At 41.2% G+C, this 15,395-nt stretch overlaps 1 protein-coding gene across 4 annotated transcripts in view; it reads right to left on the bottom strand.

The window, feature by feature from the left end:
- Positions 1-4,156: 4,156 nt before the first annotated feature.
- The window catches only part of MACC1 (MET transcriptional regulator MACC1), a 91,983-nt gene continuing 80,744 nt past the window's right edge, over positions 4,157-15,395 (bottom strand). For all 4 annotated transcript variants that reach the window (XM_069088750.1, XM_069088748.1, XM_069088746.1 and 1 more), the window contains one exon: positions 4,157-4,511. In XM_069088750.1, coding sequence (XP_068944851.1) covers positions 4,299-4,511 — 213 coding nt within the window. In that variant the 3' untranslated portion in view covers positions 4,157-4,298. The remainder of the gene's footprint in view (positions 4,512-15,395) is intronic.

Here is a 15,395-nt window from a genome sequence, read left to right as displayed (position 1 = left end):
AGCTCCTTTTCCATATACCTACTTTTTTTAAGGAGCTGTTTTCTTCATTATTATGTTTTTTTCTAATTCTCCAATTTTGATTTTAAAAGAATTATTCATTTTGTCTTCTATCTCTCTCATTTGGTTTTCAAAATTCCTTTTGAGCTCATCCAGGAGAGCTTTCTGTGCTAGAGACCCATTCCCTGTTGATGTTTCAGCTGTGGGTATGAAGTCAACATAGTGTACCTCTGAATTTGATTCCTCCCTATGAGGATAGTAGGACTCCAGAGTCTTTGCAGTCTGCTTTCTACCCATTTTGAGGCAGGGCCCTAGCCACACCCTTCCTCTAGGGTTCCCAAGCCTTTATGGTTTAAAATTTTGCCCTGGGCCAATAATTACTATGTTTTCGGGGGGGAGGGGGAGCGTTGGAGCAGCCAGAGTTCACTCTGCCATCCTTGTCTTTGGAGGTCCTGATAGTGGCTTTTTAAATTTCTGGCCTATGGAGTGGTAGTCCCAGGAGTATTTGCTGTCCCTGACAAGGGCCCTGCATTTGATTCTTCCCTTCCTCTTTCCAGTCCCAGCCCTTTGCTGATAGGCCTGGTAGTGGCCCTTATGGTTGGTGGGACAACTTGCCCCCCTCTTTGATCAGGCCTCCTCTTGGCCTGCCTCTGTGAACCATGTTTTCTTGGCCTGCCTCCACATGCTGCACCATCACATCCTTGCCTTCCTCAGTGCACCACACTGTCACTTCCCAGCCTGCCTGTGTGCCACACCTTTGCTTCCCAGCCTGCCTCCTGTTTATTTATATTTTAGTGACTTTTGTTAAAGTAACCAAAGCTATTTTTATGGAAAAATTGGATTAGATTTTAATAAGCCAGATGGATGGAGACCTGATTGTATGCCTGAACTCAAGAAGCAGTTGTCAATGGGCCAATGTCAACAATGTCAGCATGAAAGGTATACAATGAAGGACCCCAGTTATCTGCCCTTTAAATGACTTAGACAAAGACATATATGATATTGAATTGACAGATGACACCAAGAAAAAGAATGATAGTTAGGACAGTGAGGGACAATGTCAGGATCCCAAAGCAATCTGATAGGTCTGAGCATTGGGCTAAATTTAGTAAGTGAAATTCAATGGAGATGAATGCATTTGGGTATTAAAAACCAACTTCACAAATATGAGATTTGTGGAGGGAGGCATGGGTAGACAGGAATTGTTCTGAAAAGGGTCTGAAGGGATTTCAATTTCCATATGACTTAGCAGTATGATATGGCTGCCAAAAATTTTAATGTGAAATTGAGCTGCATTGAGAGTGTCAAAAGTTCCAGGAAGAGGGACAGGGCAGCCCGTTATACTGTGGCATCAGCAGACCTTATCTGGAGTACTGTTAAGTTCTGGGCACCAGTGTCTAAGGACATTGACAAGATGGAAAGTGTCCAGAGGAGGGCAATCAGAATGGAGAAGGGCCTTGATTCCATGATATGCAACATTAGTTGAAGGGATTGGGCATGTTTTGGTTTTTTTCCTAGAGAAGATCTGGGGACTGGGGGTGGGGAGGAGTTATAATAGCTGTATTCAAATGTTTGAAGAGCTGTCATGTGGAGAAAGGATTAACTTGGTTATGTTTGGCCCCAGAGGGTTTATATGGAGCTCATGAAAAAATGTGTGGAAATTGCAAAGCAGCCAACTTCATTGTAGGCAGTTCTCCACATTATCTGCAATCTGATGTCAGGAACTACTTCCCAACCATCAGAGCTGTCCAGAAGCAGAACCAGCTGTCTTCGGATGTAGTAGTTTTCCTCTTGGAGGTCTTCAGTCAGAGACTAGATGGACATTTATGAGATCTGTTATCCTAAGGATTGCTTTGATGGATAGTCTAGATCAGATGACACTACCTTCCCTTCAACTTGAATATTTGGGGTTCCATGGTTGTATGATTCTTTCTTGGAATTTTTATTGCAGTTACTCACTAAATCTGCCTCCTCCACTGTCAGGCCATCTGATGCATCAAATTGATAATCTTACACATGATCTTGTCATTCAAGACTCTCCACAAACAAGTTCGATCTTATCTTTCTAAATTTGTCTCCCAGGATTCCTCTTTATACTTATGAGTGGTTTAAATGAATACATCACTTAAATGCAACAGAGCTGGTTAAATTCAAAAGCCAATATAGACTCCAAAGGAATGCCCTTAGTACTTATTTCCTTCATTCAATAACTGTTAAACTTTTGCCTTTGTATCTCCAGTGCCTAACACATGAGTAGGTATGTAGTAGGCACTGAATCAATATTTGTGAACTGATTAAAGATCATTGTGAAGGAATGCTCAACTATTCATAGTAACACAAAGTGTGTATCAAAGGACAATGGTGGAGATTTATGTCTCCTGGAGGACAAGAAGTCTCCACCAATATCCTGTAACAAGTGAAAAGTCTCATGTGTACTCAAGGCAATGTACTGAGAAGAGTGGTGGTAAGAGCCACTGTCCATGGTACTTGAAGAATCATGGAAAACGGGAAAGGTATTATAGGATTAGAGGAGGTCAAAGGTCCCAATTTTTATAAAAGAGGGTAGAACAGAATCTGCTAACACTGAGACAGGGAGCTTGACTTCAATTCTTGGTGCAAAAAATGTAATTAATTATTAAAAAGATGATGGCGGGTGATATCTGGAAAAGGAAACAGTGACCACAAAGAGCACGGAGGAATTCATCAAGAATGACTGAGCCCAGGGGTGGCTAGGTGGCGCAGTGAGTAAAGCACTGGCCCTGCAGTTGGGAGGACCCGACTTCGGTTCTGGCCTGAGACACTTAACACCCACACAAAAAACAACTAGCTGTGTAACCTTGGGCAAGTTACTTAATCCCAATTGCCCTCCAAAAGGCAAAAAAAAAAAAAGAATGACTGAGCCCAGAATCCATTTATGTCTTGGGTTAACAGGATGAGTGTTACTAGTTTATACAGAGGAAAGCTACGCATATAGTTAGGTTAAATTATCCCAGCCTTGGAATCAGAAGAATTCAGAGTTTAATTTCACTTCTGACGCATCACTGTATCAGGGGACAAGTTACTTGGCCTCTGAATCATCAATTTCCTCACCTCAAAATCTGGCATGAAAACTGTAACAAACTACTGACTGTGCATTGAGCTGCCATGAGGGATGAAGCAGATGAAGAAGAGTATACGAGGACCCGAGATCTGGAGACGGGAGGGAAGCCGGGGGCACTGAAGGCAGACTCCTTTGAGCAGTTAAAGAAACTGAGGCCCAGAGAGGTGATGGGTGTGTATGTATACATAGACCTCTGCACATACATATTAAAATATGTTTGTAAACATGCACGTAGATGTATGTAGATGTGTATATACACACACAAATACCTCTTGGGATATAGCAAATATGCTTATAAATAATTAATATTGTATACATATGAAATATATGCGCATGTATGCATATCTGTATATATACATGTATAGAGACAATCCATTCTATATGATTTCTACATATGCATCATTTTATCCACATATTTTGTTGTTGTCGTCATTTTTCAGTTGTGTGGAATTCTTCATGATCCCATTTGGGCTTTTCTTAGCAAAGATACTGGAGTAGTTTGCCATTTTCTTCTCTAGCTCATTTTACAGATAAGGAAATTAAGGTAAACATACACACATATATACACACTTTTATATATATATATATAAAATTCATCGTGTTATTCATGTATGAATAAATTATGTATCTGTGCATATAAACATGTGTATAAATTTAGTTGTGTATAATTTACATGTATGAATTACTTCATGTGTGTGTTTATATCTTTATATTTACAGAGAGATACTTGAGAATCGTTAGTTATCAGACACAGTCTTGCTTAGCTATTTTGAGTACTGCTGAAAGGTTGCATTTTATCACAAAAACATTTTCCCACATAAATAAAATGTAATAACAAATACAGTTATTGTTAAGAGAAAGGAATATTCAGGGTATACCAGCTTTGATGTAACATGCAGTCTACTCATTCCATCAGCCACACTGCCTGAGTCCTTACTGTTAGAAGGAAGATTAAAAAGTGATTTTCTTTTCCTTTTAAAGGAAACTGGGTCTCAAGTGATTCTTCTTTGGAGTGAAAGGAAAAATCTTTTCTATCTATCAATGACAATTATCCATGCATTCGACAGCAAGTAATTAAAATGGTTTTATTTCTCATATACTTGTCAAAAGAACAAGATGTTTTCCTCAAAACGTGAAAAAATAAATCAAATATTTGTACATGATCTACTCCTCTCTCCCCTGCTTCAAAAACAAAAGAAAACTACTCGTCTTCGGAGACATGGAAGGATGTTTCTCTCAAAACTTCTAAGCAGTTCACCAAGATCAAGGCCCCAGTTAATTCTCGCCAATTCTTGGTCACAGGGTTTTTCATTCTGTCCAAAGCCAGTTGCAAATCTTGTAGCATGTCCCGGTAGCTTTCTCCATAATGTGCTCCCCAAGTATAGAGGAAATCGTATGCAGGCTTCCACATCATCTGCAAAGAAAAATGGAGAAGTCATTGAAAGAAGTGCAGGGACAAGTGGGAGGAGAGCAAAGCAAGGCTTTTCTTGGCTTAAAATTCTAGCCAGCCAGGAATGTGTTTAGCTTCAAAAAGTGAATGCTTTCGGAGTGAATACTGCCCTGATACATTGGAGATGCTAGAACTACAGCTTTAAAGAGAGTCTAAGACACTCATGCTGTTCATCTCTATTTGATGAATCACTGTGCTTATACAGAGCTGGGAGACATTCTGTAATTTGAGCATGGCCATGCATTGCAGGGTCCTTCCAATCAGAAGGGCCTGGGCTCCAGGTTCTGTGTGCTGATGGTCTTACCTCTTAAGGTGCTAAGCGATTCTCTTAGAGTAGACCTGAATACAAGTCCTCCTATGTGAGGCCGGGCAAGTCACTTAAACTTCCACTGGCATAGGCAGGCACCCCTCTGGAATATAACAGACACATTGCAGGTCTGCTTTGCAGACTGCACAACTGAAAAGTCTCCACACAGATAGATGCACAGGTCCAGGAAGAAAAGAAAAAATCATAATTATGTGTGCCTTATATGTTAATGTTTCACATGTAATAGGGTTTCACGGGGGTAGACTTGCTGGATGTTCAGTGAGGCTTTTGTTTTGTGTTATTCAATCAATGGCTTTTGAAATACTGTGCCTTTGTGATGTAGTGTCTCAGACTGCCTAGGAACCCTGCTCTTTACCTCCCAAATCTCGAGGGTGTTATGTAAAGATACTCAATATTTCACATCATCTTATAGAGAAGCAATTCAATAAATAAAGTAAATATTCAGTTAGATTTGGCCAAATGAAGCAATTTACTGGTAATTAGAGCTGGATGTCTGTTATCCCAGAGGGGAGTCAAAGGATGGCTTTGAGTCCCTCCCCCTCCAGGGTCTCTGACCCAGCGCCTGACCAGGCCAATGACGTCACTGTTTCCATAGTGATCTGATGGCGTCAAAGAAGAACCTCACAGCAACTGAGGATGTCATGGTAACCACGGCAACCAGACTTCCAGCGAGGAGAGAGATGAAGAAGGGCCAAATAAGACAAATTGTAAAATATGAAAAGAAAAGTAATTTCAAAAGCATGTTCAGGGGGCTGAGCTGAGTGACAGAAAGGTCACATCAAACTAAGTAATTAGGATGCAAACTTTATTGCTGACGTTTCTTTGGGGTCACTCATCTAATTTGCAGATATTTGAGCCACTTGCAAAATGCAGACATTCCAAAGCCATGGAAGTAAAAAGATGACATGAGGCATCCCTCCCAGACCAGAGGGTCCCCTAACAGAAAAGGAAAAGGAGATGGGAACCACAAGCATCACTGAACCCTTCCCTCCCTTAGATTCCCCAGCTGCTGCCATGGCTCAGAGGCAGAAAACCAGCCATCCAGGGCATGCTGCAGGTGTAAATTGCAGGACCTATGGTCTTCAGCTGACTGCTGCAGCACCACACTCAACGGCGGTGCCCCTGCCCCCACAGCGACCACTGATGCCAAAGGCCCGGCTCAGAGCCCATTTGGGGAGGTGGAGAAAAGAGTGGATGGCAATAAAAAGTGATCCCACTAGCTGAGACCCCTTGTAAACAGGCCATCTTGTGACCATGCTCTTCAAAGGAACAGGGTGTGACCATAACCATTGATTAATGTTAGATGCATTCAATGCTTTAAACCACACTCTAGGTATGAAGAAATTACAGTATTGCTGAATATTTTCTGTATTTGCCAGGGGCCAACTTTGGGCCATATTTTCCCATTTATAGGTTTTGCAAGTTCTAAATACTGGTTTGCCCCATTTGATTGTTGGAAAAATTGAAAATCTTTCTCCCCCCAACTTGAAGGCACTAACCTTAGGGAGGTGGTACCCTCTCTTGTTTCTAGATTTTTTTTCCTACAAGTAGCCCTGAGTAGTTTGATTAAACGCATCCATCTGAATAAGGACTTGATGGACTAATTTAGAAGAGAGACACCAGTCCCCAGGGCTCAGCACAGTGCTTGGGCACATAGTAGGCACTAAATAAATATGGATGGATGGATGGACAAATTGCTGATTCATTGCTAAACTGTACTAGTAAAGAGAATATCCCCACCGGGATCTCCCCACTCCAATGAAAGCATACAAACAAAAAAAATCTAGAGATTCTGGGCTTACAGGTCTGGGAGAGAGGTGTAATAGCTTAATGAAAAAAAAAACAGCAAAACAAACCCTTAGCTGGTGGAGGTGTGGGGAGTCAATATTCTGTGATCATGTTATTACTTCAATTTTAATATTCTGGGGACTAGAGGGGTACAGTGTTCATGAGTTTAGTGCTTTTGGTTCCTGTACATATTTTGTCCCTTTGCAGGTTTCTACAATTGGACCACACAGTGGTTTCTGGTAGGAGGGGCTGCCTCTGCAATAATGTGGCAGTAACACATGTACAACAGGGGCCTTGTTTTGGGGTGGTTTAGTGGGAACTTCATGATAGGAAATAAGAAGAGATGGTCAATGCAACCCCTCTGAACCTCAGTTTCCTCATCTGTAAAAAGGTCATAATGGTAGCATTTTCATTGCACAATTATTGTGGAGACCAAATGAGATAATGAAAATAAAGCACTTTTGCAAATCGGAGAGAGAAATAAAAAAACAGATACAGAGAAAGGGGGAGGTGGGAGAAAGAGACAGAGGCCTACACAGAGACAGAGAGATAGAGAGAGAAAGAGAGAGACAGAGAGACAGAGACAAAGAAAGATACTGAGATAGAAATAAAGAGAAAGACAGAGGAACACAGAAAGATAGAGACAAGTGACAGAGACAGAGGGGGAGAGAGAGAGATTGAGAGATACAGATACACACAGAGACATAGAGAGACAGCAATAGAGACAGAGACACACAAAGAAATAGAAAAACATTCAAAAACACAGAGAGACAGAGGAAGAAAGAGAGGAGGAAGAGAGAGATATTGGAAATATCTGTCCCTATGACTCCCTGAGGGTACAGCTTTCTTCCTGTATCTTACCAGTGAGAAAGACACCCCGCTCCCCCCTGCCCCTTCACTGCATCTCCCAGTGTTAGCTGCCTGGGGAGTGCAAAGATGCTTAAGGACATGCCCAGGAGAACATAGCCAGTATGGAGCAGGAGCAGGATTTGAACTCAGGTCTTCCTGACTCCAAGGCCAGTCACTATCCATTGTACTGCACTTCCATGCTATCTAGAGGAGAGTCATTACCATCATTCTTGTATGACACTAAAATCGAGATATTAACTAAGGTTTTCAAATCACAACATTTCCAAGTTGGGAGAGATCTTAGAATCCATCTGAACCAGGAGTTTAGAACCAGGAGTCTATCAACTTTTAAAAATATGTATTTTTATAGTTTCCTTATTTTTTTTTAAATTTTATGCAATTCAAAGCATTATTCTCTGAAGAGATTCATAGACCACACAAGACTGCCAAAGCTCCTGTAACACACAAGAAAGTTTAGAAGTCCTGCTCCAGTCAGCCCCCAGCTAATCAGAGTTCTCTGCTACCACGCTAAAGACAAGCAGGCAAACAGCAGCTGTTTGAAACTGTTTATTCTCACAACCCAGTGAGAAAGTACTTATTATTCCCATTCCCATTTTACAGATGAGAAAAGTAGGTTTGAGAGAAGTGACATGCCTAGGGCCACACAGGTGAAAAATGCTTAAGGAAGGATTTGAACTCATTGCCACTGCTCTAACCACTGTGTCACCTGTCCACCACCAGCAACAGCAGGAGCCATGAGCACCGAAGAAATCCATTCCACTCACTTCTAGGGAAGTCTTGTCATGAGAAGGATGTTCCTCCCACCAAGCCCACGTGCCAAGCCTTAAACTTCCATTCATGATCCTAGTTCAGGAGAATAAATATGCTGTGTCTTTGGTTGTAAGATCATGTTCAGGGACTTAACAGTGTGGGGTAATGTTTGTGCTGTTATTCCTAGGGAGACAATGTGACTGAGATATCCTGCTAACTTCCTAAATATGCACTTTGAATCTCCTTACAGAAAGAGTTCAGAAATAGGGATGGGACTGGCCAGCTTCAAGCATCACACCTACTGCTCAGAGATGAGGAGGATGAAGAAGAGGAAAGAGGAGGAGAAGGGAGGAGGAAAAGGAGAAGTAAGAAGGATATAGAAAAGTAAGGTCTTCACAGAGCTTCCCAAATTTCATCTCCTTTTATCCTCACAAGCCAGTAAGGAAGTGATTATGGTTACTATTCCCATTTTACAGATGAGGAAGGTGATTTTGAGAAAAGTGACTTGTCTAGTGCCACACAGGTGAGAAAGGTCTAAGGAAGGATTTAAACTAATTTCCACTGTTCTAACCATTGTACAACCTCTATACCACCAGCAACAGCATCACATTTTATTTTTTTTAAAACCAGGTATTGTCTTATGTCTCTTTTTTATTTGTTTTTGTATCCCTAGTGAAGAGCTCAGTGGCCTGTATACAACAGGTACTTAATAAAGCTTATTGAATTGAAGATTGCTAATGTTCAGTGATGTAAAAACCCTCGTTGGTCCTGGTCCAATTTCAAAGGTCATCAGGTATAACCAGATTACACAGTTTTTACCTCAGTGCTATATAAACCTAAAGGTATGAAAGCCACTCATGGAAAAGCTTTTGCCTTCCTTCCCTGGGGGCCACATCCTACCACAAGCCATTCTAAGACCAATGGAATAGTGTAGAGACCAGGCCCACGGCACTGGGTCAAGGTGGCAGCTTCATGATCATAACCCATCACCTCCGACATGAAAGATAAGAGGGATTTTCAAATTACTTTCTAGTGTATGTAAACAATATTGTTTCAAGTCCGAGGCAGAGGAGACGAACACAACCCCCTTCCCATGGACAGAAGGACTTGACTTCCTTCTGCTTTCACTGATGTTACAGGAGTGGCTAAGTCTAGAAAGGCCCTAAGGCACCTTCCCCTCCTGCAACAGCCTGAACCTCTGGTCCCTCCATAACATACACAGGTGACACAGATGATGGACACCCTAGATTGGGGGAGATAGGATGACAATTTCTCAATCTTACCATTCCTAACAAAGGCAGCAGGAGGTTCCAAACAATATAGGCCCCCATTGGGAAGTGTATCAACCTTCTGGCATCTGGCAGATCCCAAGGGTGGTAAAGCTGTGTGGACACCGGTCTAAGGGAGACCCACTGCCTGGACCAGCTATGGAAAGTCCAGAGAATCATTGATGGGAAAATCAGGTAGAGTTCCTGGGGGGTCAGAACCCCAGGGAGGACCCAACATCTAACTTACTTTGGGGGCATTCAGACAAGGAACTGTCCTCAGATGAGTTCCTTGGGTGATGCCAAGAACCTTGTCATTATTCATAATCACATTAATGGCAATCACCTCAGCCACAACAATGACCCCACCACCAACACCATGCCAAATGTCTGTGCACTGAACCTAACACAATCTCATTGTGTTTGAGCTGGAAGAAAACTCCGATGTCTTCTGCCCTCATTAGTAGAAAGCTTTTCTTTACTACAAACCTAAGTCTGATTCATTGTCATTTCCAACCTTGGCTTCTTATTCTCCCCACTAGATACAAGCAGAGTTAGTCCAATCCCTCTTCCAGGTAACATCTCTTCAAATGCTTGGACACAAATGGCATGTCCCCACCCCCAAGTCTTCTCTGCATCAAGCTAAGCAGTCCCATTTCTTTCACCTGATGCTCCAAGGTCATGATCTTGGGCCTTCCCCAGCCTAGCTGTCTGCTTCTAGACTCTCTCCTGCTTATCATTATTAAGGATAATGACCATAGCTCACATTTATATAGTACTTACTATGTAACAGGAACTGTGTGCTAAGTGCTTTACATTTTAACTTAACAACAACCATGGCAAGACTCATCCAGGGTTGTGCAGCTGGCAAGCATCTGACGCCGTGTTTGAACTCAGATCTTCCTGACTCTAGGCCTTATACTCTATCCCCTGAGCCACCTGGCTAAAATCTAGGGCACAGAACTGAGCCCAGTATTCTGGGTTATGGCCTCACCAGGGGAGAGTACACTGGCTACCACTTCCCTAGTTCTGAACATCCTGACTCTCCCAATCCAGAATAAATGGAACTGTATCTCTTGGCTGCCATATCACACTGTTCACTTACATTAATTTCACAGTCTGTTCTGTTAATCAAGGAGACAGAGGGGTGAGGTAGAGAAGCAGGAACCCTAGGCTAGTGCAGCAACACAGAAGCCAAATGGGGAAAGAATTTCACGAGGGAAGAAAGCCAGTTCCCAATACATCAGAGAAATCAGAGATGAAAATCCCTGAGAAAGAGTCATGGGGAAATAATTGAGTTAAAAGACATAATGAATAAAATGCTGGGCTTTGAATCAGAAAGATTCATGTTCATGAGTTCAAATCAAGCCTCAGACTAGCAGTGTGACCCTGAGCAAGTCACTTAACCCTGCTTGCCTCAGCTTCTCATTTGTAAAATAAGCCAGAGAAGGAAATGCAAACCACTCCAGTATCTTTGCCAAGAAAACCCCAAACGAGGTCACAGAGAGTCAGACATGATGGAAAAATGACTAAACAAGAAGAACACCAATTGGGTTAAAGAGTCTAGAGGTCACAGGTGATCTTTGAGAAATGGGACTAAAGCCAGGTCTCTTATTGAGATAGTTGAGAGGAAACCTAGGCAGCAAGGAGAGATGCCTCATTATACAAGTCTTGTTATGAAAGGAAGGTAAATCAGCCCAACAGGGGCCAAGAGTTTACGTGAAGGCTCTGCTTCCGGCCCAGGAAAGCCTGCACATTGCACGGGAAACAGAAAGGACCAGTGGAAACACCTTATTGAGGAGCCAAAGGCTCAGAGATGGTAACAATGGTGATAATAAGTATTATGATTTATTAATTCAATGATCAATAATAACTAACAATATTAATATTATTAATGTTAATTATTGGTAATAATTAACAATGGTTCAATAATATTTTTATTGCTATTATTGTCAATGTTTACGTAGCACTGCACAGAGTGGTGCGAGAGCCAACTCTAAGGGGCTTGGGAGAGCTGATTGTTAAATTTTCAGTGTGAGAATTTACACTCAGATCTGGCCTTGATTTGTTAATCTGTTTTTTTGTCTAGACAGAAGACAATATTTCTAATTCCTGGTTGTTAACTATTTACTGGAACCCCAAATTGTAAATGCATTATCTCGTCTAGTATGGTGTTTGGTATTTAATAATTGCATATAAATAATCTTTCATTTGATCCTCCCAACAGTCTTATGAAATAGATCTTAATATCTCATTTTATAGAAGAGGAAACTGAGTCTGAGAGGTTGAATGACTTTCCCATTATCACATAGCCTCAGAGTACCTCTGAAAGGCTTAGGACTTTTTGACTCCCAGCCCAGTCTTCTCCTCAACCCACTGCTAGTCCTGAGTGCTGACTGTACCAGATTAAAATATAATTAGGAAATGCTGAATGAGATAAAAATAAATAAAAATACACTAAGATAATGTTAATATGTGGTTTTCAAAATCAAATATGTGGCCTAGCAGGGATCCTTATGTTAGTGATCTCTTTCTCTTTGAGTTAGCCTTGGTCTAGGCAGAGCAGCTAAGGGAAAGCCTGTGCAGAGGTGCTGGCCTTGGTGCTGAGTTTGGGAGGATGGATCAGACAAGTGAGACAGCGGCTCCATCTTCCTTTTAGCCTTGTGGTCAGAATCAAAGGCAGTGAGGGGGAACTGGAATGTCCTTTGGGAGATAAGATGTAGACAAAGACATCATCAGAAACAATATGAAAGCAGCTATTTCAGTACCAAAGTATTAAGTAGAGATAAGTGCCCCATGCAGGCACGGGATGCATCAGTGGTAAAAACAAAGAAATCCACAAACACTTGGAATTCTTTGGAATCATGGGAAAACAATGAGCTTCCCTTTGTTTAGACAACATTCCTAACATCCAGTTTAGGTGCTGAACTAGGTTGGTTTGAGTCGTATCTGGATTAGGAAGGAGAAAAGTTTACACAGATGATGCAGCCATATTACCACCTCACTCCAATGGTGTTTTACAACTTAGAAAGTACTTCATTACAAGACACTGGGAGCATTGTCATTATCACCGTTTTATTTATAGTCTTTTGCCCTGGGCTATCTCAGCATTTTTTCTCAGTTTTTTGGATGAAATCATAGATGAAGTGCTCATCAAATTTCCCTGTGGCACCAAGCTTGGAGGATGAGCTAACATTATTCTAGAAGCAGAGATTTAGACCTAGAAGGAATCTGTACCCATCTGGTTCAACTTCCTCACTTCAAAGATTAGGAAATTGAGTCCTAAAGAGGGGAAGTGATTTGTCCAAAGTCTCACAGAGTATACATGTGCTGAGCTGGGATTCAAACTCAAGTCCTCTAACTCCCAAATTCAGAATATTTCCATCACATCATGCTTTCTCCATTGAATGGAATGAAGACTGTAATCCCCAAATATTCAGACAGGCTTAGACCAGGGGAAAAATTTAATATATGAAATTTAAGCAAATACTTGAAAGATTTGTGATTTCTTCAGAGAAAAGAATTCCAGATGGAAAACAAGGGTGGCCAAATTCCCATCACCAATTCAGAATATGACCCAACGATATAGCTCAATAAATAAATATGTTACAGATAGTTGCCTGAGCCAAAGATGGTCACTTGCCCAGAGACACTTCCACAGGTACTAAGTATTAGAGGGAGGGTTTAAACTTGTCTTCCAGTCTCTAAACCTAGATCTTTCTCATGTACTATGTACTGTATTTAAAAAATAAATATAAAATTCTATCCTTGCTTAAGAAAATGAAGATACAATTAGACACATTACTGTGAAAGAAATCTGGGAATTTCAAGGAAGTGCAAATTCAGTGTGAGTCAATGGAATGAAATAGCCATCCAAAAGATCAAACCTGTGCACTAGAAAGGACAGAAACAGAATAATTAACAGAGTCCATGGCCAAGCTAAGTAAGCAGCTTGTAAGAGCATGCCTGACTGCCCCCTGATAATCAGCTCACCCAAGTCTGATGGGCTACATCACTGGGTCCTAGAAGAACTGGTGATCGGCAGGATACCATCAGTGACATTTGAAAATCATGGAAAACAGGAAAAGTACCACAAGACTGGAGAAGAGAAAATAGTGTCCTGATTTACAAAGAAGTGAAAAGAACAGGCTCTACCAGCTAGAGGCCAGATAACTCAATTTGGATTCCTGGGAAAACTTTTGAAAGGATCATTAGAAAAATGGTTGCTGAATATTCCAAAAAGGAAGCAGTGATTACAAAGAGACAACTGGACATCATCAAGAGCAGGTCATTTCAGACCAACCTCATTTTCTTAGGGACATTATTGTTCCCCTCATGGATTACAGCAATGCTGAGCATACAGTCCACCTAGTTTTCATCAGCACTTTTGGTGAAATATTTATTCTATTATCATATAGAAGACAGAGACATAGAGGCTGGACAATACTATCAATCAGACTCAGAGCTAGTCTGCCATGAGAATGTCACCTCAGAGGGTAGAACCAGGAGTGATAGGCAAAAGAGGTAGCGAGTGGGATTGTAACTTTGCTCAGGGGAGCAGAAAGTTCCTAACGATTAGAACTCTCACATGTAGGGAAACTGAGGCTTAACAGAGTTCATGACCCAAGTTTATATAATTAGGTGGTCACAGAGTCCAGACTTGAATCCAGGTCTTTCAATTTGATGCCCAGTTCCCTTTCCACTGAAATATGTTCTCTGTAATGGCAGAATTAGGGGATAAGAAGGGAGACCGAAGGCACATAAGTTCTTTGCTCCTTTACAATGTTCATATTTCCCATTTCTCTTCTTACCAAGAAGGGAAAGGTCAAAAGCAAGATGTAAGGTTTAAAATGAAAGGGCAACAACTCCCTGCATGACTCTGAGTCACTACAACTATCTAAGCCCTTTGGCAAATGAATTACCTGAGTTCTGTGGCCTCTAAAGTACCTTCTATGCATGACAATCTTGGTAAGTTACTGGGCTGCTGAGAGGAATGTGCCAGGGCCAGCTCAAACTCATTTCTCCATTTTTAATATTGGCATTTATACCTCACAAATTGGTAAATGCTACAAATCAGGGCTTGTCTTATTGTTTTGTTGGTTATTTAGTTTTAAGAAAGTGAAAATAATACTGAAGATTAAACTTGAAAGGATGTCATGTGTACAAATCCCTCTCCCCACTCCCCATTGCGAAGATCTGGAAATTAAGTAGATACCAGAGAAGTGTGCATGTGATGGGCAAAGGAGGGATGTATGGGAGAAGCTGTCAATATCTTAAGGGCACTATTTCTCTCTCTCTCTCTCTCTCTGTCTCTCTCTCTGTCTCTCTCCCTCTCTCTCTGTCTCTCTCTTTCTGTATGTGTGTGATGTGGAATACTTTGGCTGAAAGATGAAGTTTATAGACAACTTCTCAGAATAATAGTTATAATCCTAGAAAATATGAAAGGGTAACAAAGTAAGCTAATTATATTGAAATAATAATTTAAAATAGCTATTTTAAAAATGTTCATGGGTCCCTTTTCCTAAATTAGATTAGATACACTAAAACCATAATGATTATGAAAATGTTGCTTGAGGAAATGCAGTCTTCATCTCTGGTAAAGCATAAGAATTGAGAAGAAGAAACACTCCTTTCAGTCTTTGGTTTAAGTTTTGTCTTCCCATACAGTGGAGGCATGGATTGATTTTTGGAAAGCACATCTGTACCTATGCAACTCCACAGACATGGTTTTAAAAAATCTAACTTCCTGCACAATGTTGTGATTAAAGAAAGTCATGCCAGAAGGCAGCTTTGGAGGAAGCTCTAGAAAATGGAAAGGTCCTAGGGCGGGGGGAATTGGCGGGGGGG

The sequence above is a fragment of the Petaurus breviceps genome, unplaced genomic scaffold (assembly GCF_028583685.1).
Source record: "Petaurus breviceps papuanus isolate PSGF00001 unplaced genomic scaffold, PetGlider_PUasm1.0 185, whole genome shotgun sequence".
NCBI classification, from domain to species: domain Eukaryota; kingdom Metazoa; phylum Chordata; class Mammalia; order Diprotodontia; family Petauridae; genus Petaurus; species Petaurus breviceps.
The sequence above is the reverse complement of the archived record's forward strand: the minus strand, read 5'-3'. Positions and strand labels throughout refer to the sequence as shown.